Source organism: Gopherus evgoodei, chromosome 1 (assembly GCF_007399415.2).
Source record: "Gopherus evgoodei ecotype Sinaloan lineage chromosome 1, rGopEvg1_v1.p, whole genome shotgun sequence".
NCBI lineage: Eukaryota > Metazoa > Chordata > Testudines > Testudinidae > Gopherus > Gopherus evgoodei.
Window position 1 is genome coordinate 291,620,310 of NC_044322.1, and position 19,135 is coordinate 291,639,444.

The 19,135-nt window shown below is 40.5% G+C and overlaps 1 protein-coding gene across 3 annotated transcripts in view; it reads right to left on the minus strand.

Moving 5' to 3' along the window:
* The window catches only part of ACSS3 (acyl-CoA synthetase short chain family member 3), a 180,455-nt gene that overhangs the window by 76,033 nt on the left and 85,287 nt on the right, over positions 1-19,135 (minus strand). For all 3 annotated transcript variants that reach the window (XM_030548632.1, XM_030548631.1, XM_030548633.1), the window contains 2 exons: positions 10,534-10,685; positions 850-953 (listed from right to left, as the gene is read on the minus strand). In XM_030548632.1, coding sequence (XP_030404492.1) covers positions 850-953; positions 10,534-10,685 — 256 coding nt within the window. The remainder of the gene's footprint in view (positions 1-849; positions 954-10,533; positions 10,686-19,135) is intronic.

Consider the following 19,135-nt stretch of genomic DNA (forward strand, 5'->3'; position numbering starts at 1 on the left):
CGCCACCCATCATGGAGCAGGCAGAAAGCTTTCTGCCTCATACAAAGATCTGTGAAATTCTATAATGAAACAGTGATCACAGAAACAGAAAGGAATATTCTTGGCACAAAGGGATCCAAAAAAAAAACAAGCATAAGGATTTTCTAATATATTCTGATAATTTTATATATAAATTATAAAGAGACACACACACGTCATTCAGAGTTATGGTAAATAGCTGTTCAGTCTAACTGCCAGAACCAAGCTGTCTAACTCTCACCAGAATTTGTGACACACAGTTACACATACACTGGTGCTTTTGATTCTCCCATTGTGATCTAAGGGCTCAATGCAGGTCCCACTGAAGTCAATAGTAGTCATTTAATGGGTGTTGGATCAGGTTCAAACGGAACATGACCAAAAACTGAGGAGCCTACAGTGTGCCATATTTTTTCATGCATAAAATAGACTGAAAGTGTATAAAATAAATCTAAAAGCTTCTCTAATAGATCAAGTTTTGTGTGAGGGGATAACACATGTACATGTATAATATAGTTACAGACAGAAAATACAGTGATGATAATAATGATGTTAAATCTTTTAAACACAGGTATCAGAAAACACTATATTTTGTTTTCCACATTAGCAAACCGTGTGTTTAAAATAAACATGTACTGCTTTCCACCCCCAACCAGAAAAGCATAAGTGGATCCTTAAAGAAATAGGATCCCATGCAAACATAAATAGAAAGTCATGTAGATGGAAGGATCCTCCTGTAGTGACTGCTTTGCAGAAAACAGGAATCAAGTCTGTAAAGCTTGGTGAGGGGAAGGGAGAGAGAGAATTTCAAATAATATTGCAAAGGCTCACCAGTTTGCCACCAGTGATCCAACACTGGGACCTTGAAGACTTTTTTGGACCATTCTAATGTCTCCACATCACAGCGTTCACCAGCTAGAAATAATGTTCGGAACCTAAATAAAATGGTAAAAATTTTAAATGTTAATGCTTGATAAGGAAAGGTAAAACAGAAAAGGAATATATTTCCTCTTAAACTTTAGAAACATGTGTTCTATGTCCAAGATGTTGAAGGGTGGAGAGTGTGTTTCTGGTTCAGCTTACTGAATGGAAAATGCATTCCTATGGATATTAATGTATACTACTTAATATAATACTTTAAAATAGCCTCTTTTTCAAAATGTGAAGGCCTTGGGCACCATGACTAGCTCAACAATTCAAGAAAAGTAAACAAATATAAAAATGTATTAAAAACAAAACAGGTACAATATAGAAATTGTGTACAGTGTCAATAGCTACAAAACCAATACAATATACCAAAAAGGAGCTCTGATTATGAGCCTGGAGATTGCTGAGGTTTTCATAAGGGTATAAAGGAGACCAATGGATGGCAGAACATTGAAGATAGAGAGTAGGCTTGTGTGTGTTATGTCAGCATATGTTCCTAAACAAGGTAGAACTATGGAAGAGACAGAGAGCTTCAGAAATGATCTGGCAGAGTTAGCGGTCATGGCTGAGAGTGGTGATTAAAACTGCCATGTGGTGAAGGGTGCCCAGTGGACGGAATGGTGGGTAAATCTAGCTTTGGTTAAAAAAAAAAGTCAGAAGGAAAGAAATGGGTTGAGCACTGTTTGTTTAATGGGTTCTCAGTGGCAAATACATGGTTCGAAAAAAGAATCCCACCTGGTGACAAGCTACAGTGAAAAAAGCATGCCCCAGGTGGACTATATTTTGATAAGAAGAGAACATATGAAAATGGTGAAAGACAAAAAGGTTATATTGACAGATTATGTGACAGAACAACAAAAGTATAAGCTAAAAAAAATTGTAGCCTGAGAAACCAGGAAAGAAGATGATGCTGAGGAAGAAATTGCATTGGTGGTTATGTAAATGGGGGCGGGGGAGAGAGAAAGAGTTCTGCCAAAAAGTAAAGGAAGGCTTTCATACTTTGACAAGAACAGTGAGGGAGAATGGAGGAAGTTTAAATAATATTTCATCAAAGCAGCAGAGGTAATGTGCCAGAATGAGTGGTAAGATGGGGTGCTTTCAGAAAGAACACGCTGGTGGTGGAAGTCTGATATAAAAGAGAAGTTAAAAAGAAAGACTGAATAATTCAGAGAGTTTGAGGAAGCAGCTCGGGATCATGAGAATCAAAAATGCAAGCAAAAATTAAGGCTAAAAAGGCAGTTGGCTAAGGTAAGAATGGTGGCAAAGAGGAATGATACTGAAAGCTGGAGGAAGATGGTGGCAGGAAATTGGTTTCGGGGCTGGACAAACAGAAAAACAATGAAGCACAAGGTATGAAGAATTCTTTATGTGAGAAGAATGGGAATTGTGTGGTGAGTGACTCTGTGGAGATGGTAGAGGTATGGAAAACATTTTCATAGGCTGTTAAATGAGAAGTGAAAGCTGCAAATGCAAGCACCACCAAGTATCAGGAAGTCTCAAAAGATACTGATCTCTACAGAGGAGGTAGAAGCAGCACTGGACAAGAGGAAGACTGGTAAAGCAATTGGTTAACATAAATATTGTTGATATGATCAAGGCCACTGGAGATACTGGAATAACATGGCTTCACAGATATGTGATTTATTAGACCAAGGTAGGATACCAGATGACTGAAGAATGGGATTGATTGTGCCTTTTTGAAAGGATATGGATGATGCAGATTATCGAAACACCTACTGGGGCATCATCCTGTTCTCAAAGCCCTTGAGAGAATTTTGGAAGCAAGACTGAGACGCAAGGTATAGGAAACTATAGGAGCAACATAGCTTTTCAGAAGGGAAAGAGTACTATAAACACAATATTTGTAATGAGACAGAAATTTGAAAGTATGATAAATGGAGGATTTAATTGCTATGCAGTACTGACTAATCCTGAGAAAAGCATGTGTTCTGGTTCCTTGGGAACTGGTGTTTGGCATATTGAGATGGACAGGAAAGGGACTTCAAGAAGTGGAGATGACAAAAGAACTGCACCAAGGATCACAAGCTAAGGTGTTAACAATACATGGAATTTCAGAGAGTTCTGAGGTGATGTGGGAGACAAAGCGGTGTGCTGAGTCCACTTCTCTTCCAGTTATGGAGTTTATTAGTAGAAGAAGCAGGACTGTGGAGCCACAGAGAAAATGAATGTATGCTGGCCCTTTTGTCTGATAGCAAAGACAAACTGGTAAATATGGTATCAGAGTGGGCATCTGTATTTGAAGGCAAACACAAAGAACACTGGAGTTATGCAAGTAGGGAAGGTGGAAGAAGAGAGGTTGACTGACGTTTCAGGAGAAAAACTGAATCAGAAGAAAGAAAGTGTACTTGTGAAGTACATTTAGTGCCTTCGGAGAAAGAACTGGAGAAGTGAAAACAAGAAACTAATGTGCACGGGCGGCAGTGAAAAACGTGACAGAAGTACTGTGGGATGCGTAACTAAGTAACTAACTGAAAGGAACAGTGTATGCTGCATGGTTGTCCCCCTGCGTATGGTTTGGAAAAGGTGGGCCTTACAGAGATGGAAGAAAAGGAGGTAAGTAGTAGACAATAATATACTGAGGAGAATGGCTAGCATGCAGAGGGTAGACAGAGTGTACAGGGAAGAAAGCAGGAGGAAGATTAACTTGGGACTCTCAGTGACAGATAGGCTGGCACATTTGAAGTGAGCTTGACATGTGATGAGAATGACGACAAGCAAAGAAAACATGGGAGGAAGCGAACAGAAAGAAAGAAAGACTGAGAATATGTTGGAAAGACTCTGTCAAGAGAAGTTTGAAGACAAAAAGCCTGGACCTGCAAGCCTACAAACCTGTACCATGGACTGCAAGGAATGGCAAAGAAACATGGTCACCTCTGACTCTGTGTAAACAGGAAAAGAAGTCAAGAAATGATGGGGAAATACCAAAAAGGAGCAGAAAAAGTATCAGAGACAATAAGAAACCAATTACACAGAAATTAAGATGTTTTATGGAAAGACCAGTAGTCTCTCTATAGTTAAAGTTGTAAACAGTGTTCCAATTTAAGGTTGGTTTTCAATAATTTTCTAACCTTAACTGAACCAGTCATTTCAAAATGGTATTTCTAGCAACTACTGAAGATAAACCCCTTCCCAGAAGTACAACCAATGTGCATGAATAATCTTAAAGCAAATCTTCTAAGTTATATATGAAATAAAAATAATACTTGGAAAATTTGTAAATTCTGTGAGACATAGGAGAGGGACAGAGAGAGAGATTGGCCTAAAAGCAACCTGTAAATTTCAGAGGCAAACAACAATGGAGACGATATATATAGCATTTGAAACTCTGTTGAAGGTTCCATACTCTAAGAGTTTACAAATCATTTAGATTTTCAAATAGTACAATAAGGTAGCACACTTATTATAGCCACCTCTTTGCTGAACAACATGCTGCATGCACATTAAACACTCAATTGATGCTGTACGTACTTGACATCATAGCATGTATTAGAATTCTATTCATCTGGAGGATGTTCTCTAGCAAACTGCAGCAGAAACAGATGCACCTTTTGGCAGAAGCAATAGGCACTATTTGCATTTATATTATTATTATTAGATTAAACAGTTCTATATAACTATGTATTAAACCCACACAATCTTTTAACATCATGTTTTATCATATACTTTGTCACAAGCTGTCATGCCTCATGAAGCACTACAAATTTATTTCACTCCCCCTTCAGTATGGTAAGGACTTGAAGGTGAACTAAAGTGCTTTTTAAATAAGTCCCTACAACACAAAATATTATTTAGGATCTAGAACTTAGAACATACTAGCAGACTACAGGTCTTATGCAAATTCTTACACAGTAACTTTACTCACGTGCATAGTCCCATTGTTATAATATATCACATGCATTTCTCATTTCCGAATAATTTATACACCACTTTTCATGTGCTTGTTTTTATACCCTGTATCTGTCCACAGACAATTAGAGTATGTCTACACTTACAACTGGATCGGCAGGCAGTGCTCAATCCAGCGGGGGTCGATTTATCGCATCTAGTCTAGATGTGATAAATCGACCTTTGAGTGCTCTCCCATCAACTCCCATACTCCACCACCCATCTCCTGTCAACTCTGCTTGTGCCTCTCATGGTGCAGTACGGGAGTGAAGACACTGCGGTGAGAAGGTCTAAGTACGTCAATGAGAGATACATAAAAGATAAATGAGAGATACATAAAAGATAAATGACTGCGTAACTGTACTTACACGAGTAGTCACATTGACCTTGATAGGATACTTGTGTGAATAAAATTATACACATATGTGTGTGCAGGATTAGGCACATAAACATTACAAATACATACAAAATATCTGAAAGTTGTTTATCTTTTACAAGATAAAAGATCTTTTTGGTGAACGTGAATTCAGGGTTCTGCATTTCTCCTGATAATGTTTTTATTTGTTTTGGCTGGTTGTTTTTTTTGAGAAGTGAGCAAGAGAATGTGTGTGATGCTCATCATGCATGTCCCACTGATGTAGAGTATTTTAATCAAATAATAAAGTCACATGAACATTATGCTTCATGTTTGAAGAATATGGTTTTGTGTCAAACAGTGTACTATTTTCATAGACATTTCCCTTACAAAAAATTGACAATCAATTATATACATTAATGAGCACTAAGTTTGTCTGGCACTATAATTCTTTATTAGTCATCGTTCAGTGAGTTTCACTGTAACACACTGGACAAAATGTCTCGTGTACAGCAACATTTCCATTATTGTAAATGATAACAACCCAAGAGAGAAAGGAGGTTGAGATGACTCATAGCAGTATTCCTTTCTTTGCAGCATTAGCAGGATCCTGCTGTGAGGAAGCTTATAGCAATGTTCCACCCCAATAGATTTATAATAAAAACTTAATTCCTTCACAAATTAAACTGAGCTCACCAAATGAGATGTTATTCTTCAAAATTATTTTTTACTCCAGTTCAGTGGAGCAATCTAATTATTTGTAAAAGGAAACATCTCAGGAGGCACGATTCCAAAGAATAACAAAAGCTGTATTAACTAAAACAATTAATCTTAATTGTATTAATACTATTGGTTGTAACAGTGATTTCCTCTCCATGGACATGAGTCTTTGGCTCCATTCACAGCATAGCTCTACATGCTAGGCAATATTCTAGTAGTAGCCAAAAGTTAATAGGGTGGGAGAAAACAACAAAAACAGCTTGTGCAGTTCTAAAGAGACCAGTGATTATCAGTTAGGGGTCAGCAGTGTCCATCCTCTGAATTAACAATGACTTGAGAGAGTACTTTATATAGCAGTTCAAGATGGAGAAAGATGACTATAACTGCCACAAGGATCAGAGTTAAGTCTAATTTATATATATATCATTTTGCAGCCATGAAAAAAGCAACCTGTGGCAAGTTGAAGCAGGTGGACAGATGAGGAAGTTTCTAAGTTTGTTCAAAAGAGGCAGGCAATACAAGACAGCATGAATGGATTAAAGTAGAAACAGAGCAAATGTTTCAAACTTGGAAACCTATAATTAGGCACCTAACTCTATATTTTGGAACCCAAGGGCAAAGGAGAGGTGCAGAGTCACATCACCTCTGAAACCTAAACATGGGCACCTAAATTTATCAGCCTGTGTTTATTCTGTCAAACTTCATCCATGCATCTTGGGGGTTTTATAATGAATTAAAATAAATCTCCCAATTATACCGTGAAAACATTAAAAAACTAAGGGCTTGTCCACCTGAGCAAGCCCACCTGGAATTAGAGTACTGGTTTTCAACATGTGGTCCATGGACCCGTGGGGGTCCACAGATTATGTCTAAGTGGTCTGTGAAAGGTTGTCATTACTACAGAACAGTGATTTTCAACCTGTGATCTGTGCATGCCTGGGCGTCTGCAGACCATGTCTAAGATTTCCAAAGAGGTCTGCACCTCCATTCGAAATTGTTTAGGGGTCCACAAAGTTGAAAAAAGGTTGAAAACCCCTGAGTTAGAATGACCACACTCAAACTAAAACAGACACACTTGATTAGCAGCACAGAGTGATTCTGCTAACAGCTGATGATTTGTTATAACTCTAACTACTGCATAACTGGAGCCTCAAGCATCCCCGCCCAACCTCTTGCACCCTTCCCTGAATGGGCCAGATAGTTTGAACTTAAAACACCATGTAGCTTGAGCTAGACGTGTGTGTGCGCGCACGAGAGTCAGGTTAGGGGCAAAACTCAAGTTATAGCTTGAGCTAACAATACAGTGAGGACAAGCTCTTAAGTATCACAAAGGTATCCTCATTTTACAGATGGGGACATAAATGTACAGAGAAAACTTTACAAAGACTTGCCTAAAGTTAGAGGGACAAGGTGAGTGAGGTATCTTTGACTGGACCAACTTTTGTTGGTGAGAGAGACAAGCTTTACAGCTACAGAGAGCTCTTCTTCCTGTCTGGGAAAGGTACTATGAGTGTCACAGCTAAATAGACTAAAGCAAAATAAATATGGAATTAATTATTTTCTCCTACTGAAGAGTAAATCAAAAGTGTGTAAGTGATGCAGAACACTATTTATGTATACATATGAAAAAAGTCCTGATATGAACAATTTTATATTTTAATCACTCCTAAACCTTAATGATTACAATATGTCATTGCATTTATTATTGAAGTCTTGCTCCTTGAACTTGATATGCAAGAAATCTTGTGACCACTGTGTTAAGTGAACATGTCCTAAACCGTTGTTTCCGAAACCTGGATTCCTGACTTATAAATCAATGTAATTAAGCTTTTAGGACTTCAATCCTAAATGCACTGAAGAAGAATTAAGCCACATAAAGCTTTGGATCAGTGCATTTAGGATCCAATCTTGGAAGACAGATACAGCATGTACTTTTTTGGCATTGTTCCTAAGTACAAAAGAAAACATTCCTCTCTATTTATACCATTTCCTGAAAGCCCAGGTGTATTTTCAGTGGAGAGCCATCCACTCCAGAATTCGTACTCCAGTTTTACCTGACAAGGGAGAGTGGTGTCCCTAGCAAGATCTCCACCTTTGTCTCCAAACTGTTGTCTGAAGGGGTTGGCTGGGGATTTAGTTTGCATTTACTAACATAAATTGGTAGATGTATTATGGATTTTTATTAATTCTTTCTAAATGTTCCTAGAGACTATGGACAGGTATAATATAGTATATATATTAGTATGCATTAAGAACAAATATTATTGTAGTTAAATAGCCTAAATTGGCTTACTCCTTTTCTATAATCCTGTACTATATATCCCATAACATCTGCATTACTTGAAGTAATTTTTGGATTAAGTAGGTAGGAAACCTGTTAGGATCAGGATTTATGAGTATTTTACCATAGCAACAGGTAGGGAGTTATTCTCACAGGCCAGTGCTGGAATATCCCAAAGGAAGAGGACAAGATATATGATTGCTCTACCATGGTACAAACCTAGAAGGTATCTTCACAGACCAATACCTGGAATGTTTGTATTCAGGACAAAAATAAGGAAAGGAACAGAACAACAAGTTAAAGAACTGGGCCAACTGATGGATGTAAAGAAATGTGTAACTTGCAAAATCATTTTAAAAATACTACCAATTGAAATGTGTAACTCTGGGAACACACCTTCTGCATGAGGTGAATGTAACGCCAGTGCACAAGACAGCTTCCCAGAGATTAGTATCCTACAGAACCCTTTTCCTGAATTATATTATTATGGGATTGTAGCAATAAACCTGACTGACACTGATTATGTGGTCTCTTGAGTATATTTCATAACAAACCAAAGAGTGGCTAAGCAATTGACTATACAATTTATCATCATCTAATATTATCTTGACAACTGAAAGATAGTGCCTTGACTAGCTCTAAGTGTTTTCCCCACTCTCAACAACCTTAATTTGCCCTCTTGTGCACATGCATTATGATACAATCTTTAATTACATGATCACATACTATTTTTTCATAGGACCCCTGCTTCATTCAATGTACAAGATGGACAGTACTCTAGGAATCAATCAAGGCTGTGTAGTAAAGGAAACTTGTCTGTAGGATCCCTGCTTCATTGGTTGCAGAAGTTGGAAGGTTACCTATAAGTAAGGTTATGTTTATGTCATGGAGGTCTTGGAAGTCACAGAATCCCTGACTTCCACAGACATCCCCAACATTCTCTGCTTCAGTCCCAAGGGCTGAGGGAATCTGGAACTAGCAGCCAGTGGGGTTCCAGGGACAGGCAACAGCAACCACAGGCAATAAGGTGACAGACTCCTGAGGGGGCCCGCCTCCAGGGTTCCAGTGATGGGTAACAGCCTTGTGCAGGGATGGGGGAGAACATGGGAGGGGAAGGCAGATGCCTCAGGCGAGAGACTGGGAGTGTCCCATTTTCTCTTTGGGAAATATGGTCACCCTGCACTCCCAACAGCTATGAGGGGCAACTGGCCCCACAGCTCCCAGCCACCATGGTGGCAGGGAACCATGGAGCCACAGCAGAAAAAGTCACAGGCAGGTCATGGCTTCTGTGAATTTTTGTTTATTGCCCATGACCTGTCCGTGACTTCTGCTAAAAATAACCATGACAAAATCTTAGCCTTACCTATAAGTGAATGAGGCAGGGGATTGCAGGAAGAGAAAGGAAAGTCTCATGGTTAAGGCACGGTTAATGTTGTTCTGGAGATTCTATCCCTGCCTCTGCAACAGAGTTCCTATATGGTGTTAGGCAAGTCACTTAAACCAAAGTTTTCACAGGTAGTCATAACCGTGTGTTCCTTAATTTCTGGGTGCCCAACTTGAGACTTCAATTTGAAGAAGTACTGCACACTCACAGCTGCAACTGAATTCAGTGCGAACTGTACTTTGAACATGAGAGTGCCATACAATGCTAGGAACTCTGAAAAATCAGGTTTCAGCCTGCTCAGATTGTGCACCCAAAATTAGTGTACACTTATTATTTTAATCTTTCTGTATCTTAGCTCCCCAACTGTAAAATGGGAAAAGTATCACCTCCTCACTGCACAGAGATCATGTGAAAATACTTAGCATCTGCATGCCTCCCAAATGCTATCCTGATAAGCACCATAGAAAAGCCCATCGGGAAATTATAAATCTGTCTTTAGAGCAGGTTTTGAATAGTGTGGAGTAAATAAGGCCTAGCACAACATAATGAACACAAGGACAAAACAACACACTGATTAGCTGCTCATTAAGTGAGCTCTGGCCATGCTGTGCACTGAATGGTCTTGTAGAAAAAGCAGTATGTGATGACATAATTAAAGACTAGGAGGTTGCACAGGCAACTTTAACTGAGGCACTCCTTATTTTTTGCGTGCCTGACTTTGCAACCTTAATATTATTTTAATATTAATTTTGTGTAATATATGTAGATTATTTATATATCACACATGCTCTGTACACATTTACACATATATAAATAAAATAGTTGGTATTTTATATATTTATATTCTACTGCTTAAGTGTTCAAAGCTCTAGACATTATACTCTCCTCAGTCTATCAAGTTTATTTCTATAACAAACAATTTCCAACGTATCCTTAGCTCACCTTGTCAAACAGTATTGTTTTCCCAAGTCTGCCTCAGGGTCCTGCTGACGGATTGCTCTAATTGCAGTTGGTGCAGTAAAAAAGGCAGCCACTCCATGCTCTGCTAGCACACGGAAGTAAGCACCAGCATCTGGCGTTCCCACAGGCTTCCCCTATGGAGAGATAAATATAAAATGTCATAGGATAAAAATATTTCATAATTCCTTGACAGCTCATGACTTGAACGTGTAACAATAGCAATCAACACATCAACAACTGTATTTCAAAAACACTTTAGAAATACCTTTGTCAATATACAATGAGCTTATTCATTTGCTATACCATTAATCTCACAAGCTGGATCATGTTCCAGAGTAAACTCAAAAGGTTCTGAGCTCAATCTCCAACTGTGCCCAATAAGTCTTAGCTGCAGCTAGGAAAAGTTGGGGGATGGATGTGTGTTAAAAGGAGAGCCACGAAAGAGCTGTTTCTACAATGGAGACATTGAGAGTCAATTCTGCACCAACCCTGGTCCTGGAACAGTGTAGAACAGCTTTAGAGTCCCATTCGGCTGCATAGGCGGCACGTCATGGAGGCTGGGGGAGGCTAAGTGTCCCCAAACCTCTGCTAATGCTCCCCACTACAACCCCAGCCACATTGTGGAGCTTGGAGCCCTTCTGGCCTGGCGGGCAAGAGCAGGGGGGTAGAGTGGAGACAGGACTTCAGACAGAAGTGGCAGGGCCTTGTGCAGAAGGGCTGGGGCAGGGGGCTAGACTCCCCAAACTGGGGGTTCACACACCACCCATGATGGGCTAGTTCAGCACCCAGTGTCCCTGGAGCACAGCAGCACTCCAGCCACATTCCCTTTGTCCCAGTTACATTGTCAGTGCAGAGGCACAGAAGGTGGTTGTGATATTTTGAGGTTCACCCAGAGCAGTAAGGGGTTCTGCAACTGCCTGCCCAGGTAACTTTGGGGTGTCTTAATGCTGTCCTGCTATGGCTCAGATCTCTGATCAGCAGCCTGCCCACAGGCACAAGGCCTTACCCTGACCTCCATTAGCCTAGTTACTCCTTGCAGAGTGATACCAACAGACCTTCCAGTCCCAAGTCTTACCACAGCATCCTCCCTAAATTCTAAAGTAACAGATACTCGGACTGTTCCCCTCTGGTTTGTCACCCCAAAGGCATGAAACCAACCCCCCCAGTTATCAGTTCACGGTTTCACTCACAAGACACACAGTTTGCACAACAGAGACCTGCTAGGGGGTAAAAGGTTTATTTAACAGAAAAAACACAGATTTAAAGATGAAATAGTAAGGAAAAGCAAACATAGACAAGTTTCACAGAAAATATACAAAGACACCTTCTGGCTTTGCACTTCCATATTAGATCAAATCTCTTTTCTAGAATAAGCTACCTTTTCTCTTTGAACAGTTTCCCAGCATGTCCCTAGCCATAGTGGGGAATCCAGTCTTGACAGACAGCCTCCTGCCTTCGAGACTGTCCCTCAGATTAAAGATGGATTTCATTTCAAATCAGGGGTAGTCAATAGACGGACCATAGGCAAAAACTGGACAGTCAGACACTTTTGAATGGACCCAAAAATCTTTTTATTTACTTAGTATTATTATTATTGGTATTGTTTTCTCTGGAGTCTGGACCTTGACTATACCTTGACCAAGAAATTTGGACTTTGACAAAAAAATAGTTAACTACCCCTACTTCAAACCCCTTCCATTTTAAAAGGGTTGGCAGGTTTTTTTCCCTTCAGTCACTACTGCTATACAAGGTGAGGAAATACTCAATTGTCTCAATGTCTTTCCATTAACATTAATGGTCAACCATTGTCATTTCCTGGGCTGGTCATGGTCACTTGAAGTTGGTTTTGGGTAAAGAACAGGCTTGAGTTCTCTCCCCTCTTGGCTGCTCCTCCGCCTTATTGTGAGGTAATGATAAAACTGTAGTACCGATCAGGAGCACAGTTTTCTCTGTTCTTAAACACCTAGATTCATAACGACAGTATACAGAGCTGTATACACAGTTCATAGTGACCAAGTCCAGAACATCACAAGTTTTTATAAAAGACCCCACTCAATTCACTTCTATAGTACAACTATGCAGTATGCAACCAGTTGGTCCCAACTGCTCATTTTGGAGGTTCAGATCTTCTGTTCCCCCATTGGGGTGTCTGGACACAGATTGTCATGGTGGTAACGTAGAATTCAATAATGCTGGCTCTTTGCTACCCAGGATTCCCCTCACCTTGCAAAAATCCGCAGCTGGCTGCTCATAGTGGCTTTCTGGCCTCTTCGTGCCCTACAGCAGCACAAAAAGGCTGGAGAGGGGGCAAGGATCTGTCCTTTTGTATTTTGGTGTGCTACAATAGCAGCTTTGTACTAAGCACTGACTTTCCATATCTCAAAACATGCCAGGGGAATAGTAATCAATAGTAACCAGATGTGACAGTTTGCCCAGCATGGCTAGGGATAAAAAGCACCAATCATTTTCTACAGTGCTGTAAATAAGGAAACCAGGTGGCACACGATCTTCTAATAAAATTTTTATTGCTCCTGCCTGCTGCAGGGAGTGAAGGTCACCATACCTGTTTATTTTAAATGATAGAGATTAAGTAAAAACAGAGTGGTTTTTAGGCAAAGCTCTACAGCTATTGCCAGGGCCTTTTCACTAGAAAGATCACATTCAGAAGATGAACTTTCTGTATCACACAGAGCTTACAGCCAAGTCAGGAGGTATATACAGCTTTCATATTGAAAATGCCACTTGCATAAACATTGGACAAGAAGCCACAAGTGCAGAGCAAGCATTTGATTGTTGCAAATGTCACCATATTGTCACCATACTGCACTACGGCATGCAAACAAATGCACATTACAAACTCAAATCTCCACTATTTGGTATAAATGACAATTTAGAGTGCATTACATATATATGTACATATTGTGATTACATTTATCTAGACGATCAAGTCAACTGTGTTAGTCTAAGTGTCTTAACCATTCAATAGCTGAGTGAAGAGCATTATGCAAGTCTATGACAAAGTCCAAGCAGCCCCTGTTAATGGATGCAAACTACAAATGTGACCTGCATCTTTTAACTGGCCACAAAAGCAAAGGGGGAGTCACAAAGATCCCACTTATAGTCATTAGCAGCACATCTGATTCCTCTATGTCTGAAGAGATTGAGTTTTACCCAAAGATGGTGTGGAAAGTCAAAACCATGGGGCTGGACTGTTGGACCAGTCATGAGATAAGAACAAGTTTCACATATAACCAGGGCTTGTCACCTAATATGCCACTCAAAGAGGATATCAAGGTCCTTAGGGGAACTGTCCAAACAGCTGTGACCGTGGGCTTAGTATACTAAACATATCTTTAAACAGGTAGATGTGGCACACTTTGCACCTTATGGTGCATATTCTGCAAAGCAACTTTTTGCCCGATTCAGGAGAGTTGAGGCTGAACATGCCTGGCTGTGAAGATGGTGTCGCCAGGAGGGCTTTGGCTTCCTCGACCACAGGATGCTATTCAAGGAAGGACTGCTAGGCAGAGATGGCGTTCACCTTTCGAGGAGGGGAAAGACCCTATTTGCACACAGACTGGCTAACCTAGTGAGGAGGGCTTTAAACTAGGTTTGACGGGGACAGGTGAGCAAAGCCCACAGGTAAGTGGGAACATGAAGACCTGGGAGATGGGTCGGAAACAAGAGGGAGCATGGGCTATAATGGGAGAGAGAAAGGAGGGTCAGGGCAAAACTGGGAGGCAAGATCAAACCAGTGTCTTAGATGCCTATATACAAATGCGAGAAGTATGGGTAATAAGCAGGAAGAACTGGAAGTGCTAATAAATAAATACAACTATGACATTGTTGGCATCACTGAAACTTGGTGGGATAATACATGATTGGAATGTTGGTGTGGATGGGTATAGTTTGCTCAGGAAGGATAGACAGGGGAAAAAGGGTGAAGGTGTAGCCTTATATATTAAAAATGTACACACTTGGACTGAGGTGGAGATGGACATAGGAGACGGAAGTGTTGAGAGTCTCTGGATTAGGCTAAAAGGGGTGAAAAACAAGGGTGATGTTGTGCTAGGAATCTACTATAGGCCACCTAACCAGGTGGAAGAGGTGGATGAGGCTTTTTTTAAACAATTAACAAAATCATCCAAAGCCCAAGATTTGGTGGTGATGGGGGACTTCAACTATCCAGATATATGTTGGGAAAATAATACCGTGGGGCACAGACTATCCAATAAGTTCCTGGACTGCATTGCAGACAACTTTTTATTTCAGAAGGTTGAAAAAGCTACCGGGGGGAAAGCTGTTCTAGACTTGATTTTAACAAATAGGGAGGAACTCGTTGAGAATTTGAAAGTAGAAGGAAGCTTGGGTGAAAGTGATCATGAAATCATAGAGTTTGCAATTCTAAGGAAGGGTAGAAGGGAGTACAGCAAAATAGAGACAATGGATTTCAGGAAGGTGGATTTTGGTAAGCTCAGAGAGCTGATAGGTAAGGTCCCATGGGAATCAAGACTGAGGGGAAAAACAGCTGAGGAGAGTTGGCAGTTTTTCAAAGGGACGCTATTAAGGGCCCAAAAGCAAGCTATTCCGATGGGTAGGAAAGATAGAAAATGTGGCAAAAGACCACCTTGGCTTAACCACGAGATCTTGCATGACCTACAAAATAAAAAGGCGTCATATAAAAAATGGAAACTAGGTCAGATTACAAAGGATGAATATAGGCAAACAACACGGGAATGCAGGGGCAGGATTAGAAAGGCAAAGGCACAAAATGAGCTCAAACTAGCTATGGGAATAAAGGGAAACAAGAAGACTTTTTATCAATACATTAGAAGTAAGAGGAAGACCTAGGACAGGGTAGGCCCATTGCTCAGTGAGGAGGGAGAAACAGTAACAGGAAACTTGGAAATGGCAGAGATGCTTAATGACTTCTTTGTTTCGGTCTTCACTGAGAAGTCTGAAGGAATGTCTAACATAGTGAATGCTTATGGGAAGGGGGTAGATTTAAAAGATAAAATAAAAAAAGAGCAAGTTAAAAATCACTTAGAAAAGTAAGATGCCTGCAAGTCACCAGGGCCTGATGAAATGCATCCTAGAATACTCAAGGAGTTAATAGAGGAGGTATCTGAGCCTCTAGCTATTATCTTTGGAAAGTCATGGGAGACGGGAGAGATTCCAGAAGACTGGAAAAGGGCAAATATAGTGCCCATCTATAAAAAGGGAAATAAAAACAACCCAGGAAACTACAGACCAGTTAGTTTAACTTCTGTGTCAGGGAAGATAATGGAGCAAGTAATTAAAGAAATCATCTGCAAACCCTTGGAAGGTGGTAAGGTGATAGGGAATAGCCAGCATGGATTTGTAAAGAACAAATCGTGTCAAACCAATCTGATAGCTTTCTTTGATAGGATAACGAGTCTTGTGGATAAGGGAGAAGCGGTGGATGTGGTATACCTAGACTTTAGTAAGGCATTTGATACGGTCTCACATGATATCCTTATCAGTAAACTAGGCAAATACAATTTAGATGGGGCTACTATAAGGTGGGTGCAAAACTGGCTGGATAACCGTACTCAGAGAGTAGTTATTAATGGCTCCCAAACCTGCTGGAAAGGTATAACAAGTGGGGTTCCGCAGGGGTCTGTTTTGGGACTGGCTCTGTTCAATATCTTCATCAACGACTTAGATGTTGGCATAGAAAAGTAAGCTTATTAAGTTTGCAGATGATACCAAACTGGGAGGGATTGCAACTGCTTTGGAGGACAGGGTCAAAATTCAAAATGATCTGGACAAATTGGAGAAATGGTCTGAGGTAAACCAGATGAAGTTCAATAAAGATAAATGCAAAGTGCTCCACTTAGGAAGGAACAATCAGTTTCACACATACAGAATGGGAAGAGACTCTCTAGAAAGGAGTATGGCAGAAAGAGATCTAGGGGTCATAGCGGACCACAAGCTTAATATGAGTTAACAGTGTGATACTGTTGCAAAAAAAGCAAACGTGATTCTGGGATGCATTAACAGGCATGTTGTAAACGAGACACGAGAAGTCATTCTTCCGCTCTTCTCTGCGCTGGTTAGGCCTCAACTGGAGTATTGTGTCCAGTTCTGGGCACTGCATTTCAAGAAAGATGGGGAGAAATTGGAGAGGATCCAGAGAAGAGCAACAAGAATGACTAAAGGTCTTGAGAACATGACTTGTGAAGGAAGGCTGAAAGAACCGGGTTTGTTTAGTTTGGAAAAAAAGAAGAATGAGAGGGGACATGACAGCATTTTTCAGGTATCTAAAAGGGTGTCATCAAGAGGAGGGAGAAAACTTGTTCACCTTAGCCTCTAATGATAGAACAAGAAGCAATGGGCTTAAACTGCAGTAAGGGAGATTTAGGTTGGACATTAGGAAAAAGTTCCTAACTGTCAGGGTAGTTAAACAGTGGAATAAATTGCCTAGGGAGGTTGTGGAATCTCCAACTCTGGAGATATTTAAGAGTAGGTTAGATAAATGTCTATCAGGGGTGGTCTAGACAGTATTTGGTCCTGCCATGAGGGCAGGGGACTGGACTCAATGACCTCTCGAAGTCCCTTCCAGTCCTAGAATCTATGAATCTATGACCGGAAGCCAGGACAAGTCAGTCAGTTTCATGATATCTGTTATTAAATACATGGTTTTGTTCAACTGAGTGTCTACCAGTCACAAGTGAGATGAGATGAGCCACACCAGGGAGCAACATTCTATTACATAATAGCACAAGACAAGCCCAGAGTTTCTTAATGTCTGCACATTGCCTCCCCAGGAACCAACTAGTTTGCTGATCAGGCTGTTTCTTGTCTTTCATTTACAGTGTGGCCTTAGTAAGGTGTTGCTCGAAAACTCAAGTTACAGTCCAGTGTAACACCTAGATATACAACTGAGTCATGGTCTAGCCCAAGGGTCGGCAACCTTTCAGAAGTGGTATGCCGAATCTTCATTTATTCACTCTAATTTAAGGTTTCGCACGCCAATAATACATTTTAACGTTTTTAGAAGGTCTCTAAGTCTATAATATATAACTAAACTATTGTATGTAAAGTAAATAAGGTTTTTAAAATGTTTAAGGAACTTCATTTAAAATTAAATTAAAATGCAGAGTCCCCTGGACCGGTGGCCAGGACCCGAGCAGTGTGAGTGCCACTGAAAAACAGCTCATATGCCACCTTCGGCACCCGTGCTATAGGTTGCCTACTCCTGGCCTAGCCTGAGTCCATTCACGAAGGTTTTAAGCTGTTTGTTGGCCTTTGTGTGGTATAGACGGAAGCAGCTAGAAACTGTCCTTTTTCTGTTAATACTAGGTGTGACACTCCGCACCCCATAGTCATCATAGTGGTATGGTTAATGATATGATGACGTAATTATGATGCATCTTGGACAAATTGTGTTGTGTGGTGTCATTGGAAATGTTATGATTTGCTGAATATAACTATCCTACTTGTATGCATGCACCATTTTTGTATCTGGAGTTATGAATATTGACTATCAGTATTTCATAGGTGGTTTCACCAAGGTGAAACCCGCAAACCAAGATGCTTCCAGTCTAGATGGCCGATAATGAAGAGTCTATTCAAGGTAATGGGCCATTAAGGAAAACAATAGGCCTTGGGAGAAGCTTATTCCCCACCTGGTGAGCCTTCCAGGTAATGCTTCAGTCTGCCTATGAATAATGGCTGCTATGACTCATCGAAGCATGCAAAGGCATGTGGCTAGACCATATGATACTCACCTCCATTTGGGTACACCTCTATCTCAATATAATGCTGTCCTCGGGAACCAAAAAATCTCACCGCGTTACAGGTGAAACCACGTTATATCTTGCTTTGATCCACTGGAGTGCGCAGCGCCCCGTCCCCCCCCCCAGGTCACTGCTTTACCACATTATATCCGAATTCATGTTATATCGGGTTGCGTTATATCAGGGTAGAGGTGTGCCTGTATTTTTCCACAAACTGGGCTGGCAACTTGGCTTGGAACAAAGGTGTTCCCTTTATAAGGAAGAAACTATAAAAGGGGGGAGTGATTTCACCAATCAGCCTCACTCAACACTTGGAAATACCTTAGAAACAAAGACTGAACTGAGGGAAGTGCTGGTCCCAGGTTGAAAGAAAGGATTCCTGCCTGTGTATAAAACATCTACAAACTGCTTGTACTATCTAACAGGGTCAGACCCTGTTTGATTCAAATCCTGTGAAGTGTATGAGATTTAGATTGTGTTTTGTTGATTTCTTAAGTAATCTTCTTTGATCTGTTTACTATCATTTATAATCACTTAAAATCTATCTTTCTGTAGTTAATAAATCTATTTTATATTCTTTACCTAAAACAGTGTGGTTCGCGTGAAGTGAAAAATCTCAGCTCAGTTAACAAAGGCTTTGTGCATGTCCTCTCCACATCAAGGGAGGGGTGGACTGGGTAATAAATTCATACTAGTTGAGCTTTTGAGCACGGCAGGACAGTACAGCTCTGGGGTTAGGGGCTGGGGAGCTGGGAATATTCAGGCTGGAGACTGTCTATTGTTGGTTCATGCAATGACTGGCCAGAGCATTCATGAACACA